The 8,698-nt window shown below is 36.7% G+C and overlaps 1 protein-coding gene across 1 annotated transcript in view; it reads right to left on the reverse strand.

The window, feature by feature from the left end:
* LOC140336665 (calcium-activated chloride channel regulator 1-like) overlaps positions 1-8,698 on the reverse strand; it is a 28,615-nt gene that overhangs the window by 8,434 nt on the left and 11,483 nt on the right. Inside the window, exons 4-9 of the mRNA XM_072419931.1 lie at positions 8,100-8,208; positions 6,130-6,313; positions 5,378-5,602; positions 3,859-4,083; positions 1,174-1,354; positions 978-1,084 (exon numbers count right to left, since the gene is read on the reverse strand). Of these exons, the coding sequence (XP_072276032.1) occupies positions 978-1,084; positions 1,174-1,354; positions 3,859-4,083; positions 5,378-5,602; positions 6,130-6,313; positions 8,100-8,208 (1,031 nt within the window). The remainder of the gene's footprint in view (positions 1-977; positions 1,085-1,173; positions 1,355-3,858; positions 4,084-5,377; positions 5,603-6,129; positions 6,314-8,099; positions 8,209-8,698) is intronic.

An 8,698-nucleotide genomic window follows, 5' to 3' on the forward strand; every position in this document is an offset into this window, starting at 1 on the left:
GGGGGGGGGTCAGACAAATACCTCTTGATCATGAATTTCTTTGTAACTTCTTGTGAACTGAACTTTGAACTGAAATCTCAAGCAATATACCCAGCTTTCCAAGCTATCTTCTCTAAACCTCACAACCTCTTCTCACTATGTAATGTGATGAAACAGATGAAAAGAAGGAAAGCTGCAGAGTTTGCATTACAGGTAGGTTTAACACGTGAAAATATAGGAAAAAAACTCTTAAAAAAGAAAAACAATACAACCACCTCATCTTAAGACAGGTAAGCTGCATTTTATACCTATTCATTTATAGGTATAGATTTATTAGTATTATTATTAATATTAGACTTATATAGTGCCAACATATTACACAGTACAATAAATAGGGATGCGCAAAAAATACTAAAATATGCTCAGAAATATCTTGAATAAAAGCTGAAAAATATACCTTAAATATAGTTAAATATTTTAAAAATAGAAATACAGAGGTACCTTGATATCATTCCCTAATTCGTTCCAGATCCTTGGACTTATACCAAACAAATTTTTCCATAAGAAATGAAAGGAAAATTATTAATCCATTTCCATGAAAAAAAAATCCTATTGTTATTGGCATAATATACATTGATGGGGCTTGCTGAGAAGAGACGAGTGCCTACTGGGATAGTGCTGAGAAGGGAGGAGGAGGAGATGTTCTGTAATTCACAGAGAGGTATGGTGCGGGTTGTTTACTGAATGGTAGCAACTGGCGTACTGTCGCTCGTGGGCAGTCGTGGCTTTGTCTTGAGAGAGGTAAATAAGGGTAGCACGCAGTGTTATGACTCATTTTGACCCATACAAATTCTAGCACAAAGGTTGTATACCAAGCAAAGGTTGTCTACCAAGCAAGATTTTTCGTGTCCGAACCAAGTTGGACTTATTCCAAAGCGGACTTTTACCGATGTACTGTATGTGATTATGAGAGTATGTCATACAATGTATTACATTACCTGCACAACTTGTTCAGAATCCTGGCCATTTTGAGGTAAAACACCATTAAAGGCACTAATCAGGTCATTTGTGTCCAGATTGTCAGACGCAGAAAACATTACTCCTCCTAAAAGACAAAAATGCATGAACAAATGTGCTTCTGGTATTGGAATGCAGGTCACTATTAGACATAATTTATCATTTTGAAAAACGCACCAGTCATGTCTGCAAGGCTTTCAAGATTTTTTTCTGCATACGGGCCAAGAGCTACAACATGTATGATGACCCCGCTTGCTGCTATCTCAGGGTAGCATAGTCTTGTACTAAAGTTGTCTTCTCCATCTGTGAGTAGAACTATTTCAGTGCCTTGTGCTAAGCCATCCAGGTTTTTATTCACCTGAATTGGAAAATAAAGTTTATGTTACAAATAAGTTTATAGAAGGACAAATGTGCATTTCCCCAAACCATTGATGACCTTTCAAGAAGGAATCAGAGTGTTTGCCTGATCTAGTATCTCATCACCTTTCTCTAGTTACATTGCACCCATTGGTAAATCTGGAAAACAGGAATTTATATTATTCCAGTCTTTTTTCACCTTGTATTTTCTTCCATACCTTTGTGTTTCTGATTCTAAATTACCGGTAACTATAATACTTGAGTAAAGGTTTTTAATAAGATGTTATATTTGTTTGCCTTTTTGCTTCAAAAGGAAGCACAAAGCCCTAGCACATTAAAAGGACTACACTAAATTTATAATAAAAACAAAAACAAAAACAAAAACAAAAACATATGCAAGTCTTGGAAAAAGCAGTGATGGTAAATAGCCTAGTGAAGGCATGGTGGGGCACATGTGCTCCATCTCCAAGTGTGTCTCCCAGATGAGTTTATTGCAGATTATTTTCTTATTTGTGATCCTACTTCTTGGATGGACTGTTGTTTTTTTAGTAGTGACAAACAATCACATCTAAAGGCCTCACACCTATTCAACTCCCCTTCCCTGCCAGGGTACCCAAGACCTCCATGGTGGGTGGCAGGAATACAGCATATTTCCATTTGCTGATCTCCCACTGTTGAAAAATACCAAAGCACCCAGTACTTCTGGTTCAGAGATGTCATTCAAATTAAAAGATTGAAAGCAATAATTCTAGACCCAGAGCTGTTCGTGATTGCTAAATGGATGACCAGTAAAGGCTTTAAAGCCTCACCTAGGGACAGATTTGGGTACCATTTCTTGATGCTTCACAGGAGCACATCATTTTTTTAACATCTACTTTTTGGTATACCTTTATATTTATTATTTTACAACAAAGGGAATTATAAATTTTAACATTTTTGTATGTGCTAAAATAAATGTGTGTGTGTTTTTACTGAAACTTTGGAATTGATATGCAGTAGTAAAAATACTATACAACATAAAAAAATGCAACTAGCTCCATCTTTTTTATAGGGTCCCTGCTATGGGAAAATATAAACACATATGTGGTGGGGGTTTGGTTGAGTAATATATAGATCAGAAAAGGGCATTTTATATGTGTGCAAAAATAAATAATGTATAAAAAGCTATGGGAGCAAAAGGCTTAAAGCAACAGACTTTCTGTAGGACTTTTGGTACTCATTAGGTTACCCTGGTAGTCATTAGGCAAAAATGCTGGATGCATTCTATAATATACAACCAGTAGTGGAATTATATAGAAGTAAAACAAGTTTCTCGAAACAGGATCTGTTCTTGGCAAACCATGCAGAGTAAGGCCTGCTACTACCACCGCCGATGAAAACACTGAACTCCTGGAGCAGGCGGTTATGCAAAGCTAGGGAAAGTCCATCTGGAGGGCTGCACTGGAATCAACAAACGCTTGATTCAGGGGATGCTTCGAAGAGTGATAAAGCTCCACCCTTACCGACTTCTGGTTGCTCAAAAACGTCAAGCAGAAGATTATGGTGCTCGTGTGAAAATGTGTGAATCACTCCTACACCATTATCAAAATGACCCTCAGCTCTTGGAAAACTTATGGTTTAGCGATGAGTCTATCTTTCATATCTCTGGTCGGGTTAACCAAAACAACTGTCGAATTTGGGGAAAATCAAACCCAGCAATATTTTTCTCAATCATGAACGAGACTCTCCGAAGCTAGTGGTTTGGTGTGCAATGTCTAGCACTGGGCTGATTGGACTATTTTTCTTCTGCAATGCATCCGGTAACACAACCACCGTTACAGGGGAAATTACCTGGAGATGCTGCAGGATTTTGCTGTGCCTAAACTTGAGGCGAGGATTAACCTTGCTAATGTCTGTTTTCAACCAGACAGAGCCCTCCCTACTTTGCCAGGTTAGTCAAATTTCCTGAACATCAGTTTTCCTGACTGATGGATTGATTGGTCAAAGGGGTCCCCTCAAATGGGTTCCCCGCTGCCCTGACCTTACAATTTGTGACTTTCTTTTGTAGGGCTATATCAAAAGCAAGGTGTATGCCGCTAAGCCCTCGTAACATGTCACATATTGAGGAAAGAATTTGCACATCCTGCGGCGAGGTCGGGGAGGAGATGCTGCAAAGCATCAAAGAAGCTTGTATCTAAAGGTGGCTGAAAGTTATTGAAAATGGAGGCGCTCATGTGGAAGTATACAACTAGTCTTCAAGGCATTTAAACATAATGGCAAGCCTAGCAAGTAAAACTGCAACAACTCCTTTGTTGATGCTAAAAATATGAATAAACTCAGTTTCTTGTGTAATTTTTAGGAATTCAATAAAAATGTATAATGACTTTTGGGACACCCTCTATAAATATCAGTTCTTTCCTATACCGCAAGGTAATGCTGCTTATAAGATTTAGATGCCATTAAAACTTTTATATGTTCTTTCTAATTCATTAAGGTAAAGTAATAAAGCGTAAAGAAGCATAGTACCTCAATTCCAGCAAGAACTCCGGGGCATATGTTTGTCATTTCATTTGTGGTAGAAGATGGAACCATTGAGATGAGGTTTTCTCTCTGCTTCTTGTCCATTTTTTGCAGAGAAGAAATGACAGATTTGGATCTTGCAAACTGAACAACACCAACAAAAGCTGAAGATTCAATAATTTGTGTTAGAAAGATGTCCAATGCCTGGTGAAGACGGCCTAAGCGATTATCCTGTAATACAATATTTATGTATGGTAAATATAGTGCTTCGACCATCAGACTATGTTTGTTTACATTTTCACAAAAATATTAAAACATTTAGATATTTCTTTCAAACTTTGAAGCAGGTAGGTTGTTTTTGTACAAAAGAGACAGGAAATGTCCCTTCTCTAATAAAACATACTTACTTGTCTACAATTTTCTGAAAGGCACACTGATCTGCACATGTACAGCTTGGAGTATGATGCCAGGTATCCCAGCATACCCCAGGCTGCCTAACTTACATGAGCTTGCAGGAGTTACGTCAATGGTTTGGCCAATCAAGGTGGCTGAAGACCTGAACCTAGGAGAAGATGGAGTTAAGATAATTGGTGGCAGAGCAAGGATAAGGTACTTAGAAAATTGCAAAGAGGCAGATAAGTTTACTTTATTGCAAAGGGACATCACCTGTCTGTTATGAAGAAAACAACCTGCCTGTTTGTGATTTTTTTTTTTTTTTTTTTACGCTTAGTTTCCACAGATGAAGTGGAGTCTCTTTTTTACACAGTGGATGTGGCATCTCTCTATGATTTTTAAATATGAGACAGTTAATATTTTTACCTATCATGACAATTGTCTAATGTCTTGTCATCTAGAAAAAAAAGTATACTGCTAATCTTAGTAACTTAGTAGCTTTAATCAAGGGAAAGAGAAAAGGAAGACCTTTTTTATGTTAGCTATAAGGGTGCATTTACACTAATGCAGTACAATGTATTTGCATTGTGGTAAGTTACAATGCACAGATATGAACCAAGTATGTTGTGATGCATTAAAAATGTGCTCATCAGATACATTCCGGCAGTGTATGGGTCTGTAACAGTAATTTTATATCCAAAACTGTCTGATGATTTTGGATAGCAAGTTATAATGCTGTATATGTCCTAGCTGGGAAGGTTCGTCATTCTCTTAGCCCTGGAATTGGAATATAGGGGGATCTACAAGTGAGCACAGCTGTTCTGTGTAACAAGTGGCTAAGATGAATTTTGCCTTACTTTGAAGAACTAGCACTTCAGATGCAGTGGTGGTCAGTGCAAACGTGTGCATTGGGTGAAATGATGGCTGGTCCAACAATATGCATAGAATGCAGCTGTGGCTAGTGCAAGACTCTGTAGAGTTAGTTCAGGAATGCATAATTGGTGCAGTGGTACCTACTTAAAGATTTGACAAAATTACACATGATATAATTGCAGTTTCAGTTTTTATTTTTTTTTAATAAATTTAAATGGTAAAAAAAAAATCATAAAAAAAATCATTTTTATCTACATACCAGGCTCATACTTCCAGACATATCCAGCACTAAAGTAACAACTCTGTCTTTAGATTGCAGCAGTGTGAAGGTGGGCTCAGGGATACTGAAGCCTGGTCTTGGGGGAGTGGATAGTATATCATTGGAGTTCATGATTACCTCCAATGTACTACGAGAGTTACACATTCTGTTCTGTAAATTTGGAGCCTCTGTGTTATGGGTGCTGGAATCACAAAAAGCAGTTATCTGGGAAAAAAAAGAATAAAAAAAAACTACTGTTACATGTTCATGCAGTCTGGACCATGGTGCTACGACACAAGTCTAACATACCACCTATTGCAGACGAATCCCGGGATTTAAAGGATGAGGAGTTCTGCAGCTAATTGTTTCTAATCCAGATAAAACTGACAATGAAGTTTTATGTGAACTGCCTAGGACATGGAAACTGTGATAGACAACAGTTGTATCCCAGGGGCTGTGTGTGTGTATGTATATGCTGAGAAAAAGCCTAGTGTTCACTTTACCTATTTTTGAGTATTTTTCATGCTCTTCTCAATATACAAATGCTAAACTGCGAAGATTGTATTTACAATTTGTATTTAAAATTTACTAAACATAGAAAAAAAATGTACATTTTTTACATGCTAAATAAAACACACTCTTTTTTCAAGGATATAAGTGTAAAGGATTATTTGTAATAATATTAAATGAAAATATCTTTATTGTTTATTAGTTAGTTGTTTGGACTACTTTTTAATGAACTGAATACTCACATCAGTCAAAGCCTGTAAATACATTATAGATTCCTGCACAAACTGGGATAATTCAGGCAGAAATTCACATCCCTGTTCATAAAGGCTAGTATCAGGATCGAAGTTGCAAGGCCTGATTGGACATGATTCTCCTTGGCATTGGCTGGTTTTGATGATGTTAGTTCCCCAAAAATCCATTGAACATCTAACAATCAAATTGCACAAAAAGCAGAAATCGTGTAAATTTACGTAGAAGCAATCATTAAATCAGACTTCAAAATTCTCGCACTGAAGCTTGTTTGAAAAACTTGGAATAAAAAGCCTGTGTTGTCTAAAAAAAAAAATATTACTCATCATTTTTTACTGTGATAATCCTTTATTTTATTACCAACACAAAAAAAAAACAGAAAACACCTGACATCTTATGTAAAAACTTTCTGTGGTCAGCCCTAACAACTTAATACCAAAGCTGGTTTGAAAGATGTTGGGCAGATTGCATCACAGTTTAAAGTTTGTATCTAAATCCAAGAACAAATTAGTCATGTTTTGCAGTTTAACAGTCCTTAGATGTGGTAGCTGCATTAGGTTTAAGGTTTATTATTTCACCAGGTAATTATTATTTTGTATTTATATAGTGCTAACATATTGCACAGGACTTTTACAAAGTAGGGGCATTAGATTGTGAGCTCCTTTGAGGGACAGTTAGTGACATGACTATGGACTTTGTACAGCGCTGCGTAATATGATGGTGCTATATAAATACTGTGTAATGATAATAATAATAATATTAAAGTGTAATAATAACGTCCATAGTCATGTCACTAAATGTCCCTCAAACGGACAATCTAATCTGTCCACCAAAGTTACATGTCATTAACACTTACAACCAAAAAAAAAGGGAAGGGAAGCCAATTACCCTAAAAGAATGTTTTTGGGAGGAAACGGGAGTGCCCAGAGGAAACCCACAGAAACACAGGGAGAACATGCAAACTGCTTGCAGATAGTGTCCTGGCCAAGATTAGACCCAGTGACCTGGCTCTAGAACAAATAAGAGTGCTAGCCACTGAACCAACCGTGCTGCCCTAATCTGGCCATCATGATTTTACTCATAAAAATAAACACCTCTGTGGAATGGTAATTGGTTTGGCTCAACCCTCTAAAATACATTTTTATTGGACCAGTTGGTCTAAAATGAAGATCAAAGAAAGGATGGGGGAGGGGGGGGGGGATAGGGAGGAAGAAATACAAAGTCTGCTGAGCCATTTTGCTATCCCAAGTTTTAATGCTGTACAGCTTCCAATGTCTTGATATCACCTGGTTTTAAAATGTTTTAGTCCAAGGACCCAAATCAATTACTATCATGATGAAAGTTTTAGTTTCATTTGTAAACCAGTAAAAGTTAAAAGCAAACATAATTGTCAATAAAACCATAATTACAATTCAAAACAGAAAATATATAGTACCATTCCCTTCTAAATACGTACCTTAAAATGCAACCTTGGGACTCCAAGCTGTACATTTTGGGTGTTGTCACACTCTACTGACAATGATAGGGACTTAGAGAGACATAACAGAACTGGAGGCCCCTATTTTACTAATTACCACTTGATCACCCACCACCTGGACCTTCCTACCCCCTATTCACCACTGGTTACATTTGCACAGCACTTCAAGTGCTAGAATTGTTAAATTATCAAACTAAGCCTCATCCACACCAAAAAACATTTTTTTAAAAAAGACGATGATTCGGTAAATACATCTACACATTCTTCCTAAATTGCTAAAGACCTCAGATGTATCATGGTTTGTGGAGCAAAGCTAGTATTTACATTTGATGATAGTGCCTGTCTTCCTTCGCTATCTGAAGCTAATTTTCTCAATAAAAAACAATATTTAATACAAAAATATTACCCCCTTGTATTATTAGTAAATTAGGTTATTCAGAATTTTCTAGTGTTTTGCTTTTAGTACTTTTCTATTATTTTACGTACCTTGTAGCTTCTACTTTGAGGTTTTCTGAAAGATAGTAAGGTTTTTCATCATTGTATTCATCATACACTCCCCATCGGAAATGAGCCCATTCGTGGATCAATACTCTGCCTTAAAAACAAATGTATTTTTTTTTAAATTAAATAATTTGACTGCATTAAGAGATACAAGCTCCATAGACACTAGCCTGAAGCTTTGTACATACATCAGATAAATTGTCGCCCGAGGCGAACAATCTTTTTTTTCTCAGTCAAAAATGTAACGTGTATAGCAGTTCCTTGAATTCATTCATCCTGTCACTGGAAGCAATCACAAAAGATCTCTTCCAACAACAAAACTGATATCTCTGTGACATCTGGATGTAATCCAATAATGTTTTGGCTAAGAGTAAATTTATCTTTGTTATCATATTATGTGGAACAATACTACAACCAGCAGTATGTTAACATAAACTGTCTATACACTTCAAAAGAAGTTAAAATATCCAGGAAGGTAAATGCTAGCACGTTGGCTTAAGGTGCGTACACACTTCCAATTTTTATCGTTCCAATCGAACGACGAACGATCGATTGGGCAAAAAATCGTTCGTAAAAAAGTAACC

This window comes from Pyxicephalus adspersus, chromosome 8 (genome assembly GCF_032062135.1).
Source record: "Pyxicephalus adspersus chromosome 8, UCB_Pads_2.0, whole genome shotgun sequence".
NCBI lineage: Eukaryota > Metazoa > Chordata > Amphibia > Anura > Pyxicephalidae > Pyxicephalus > Pyxicephalus adspersus.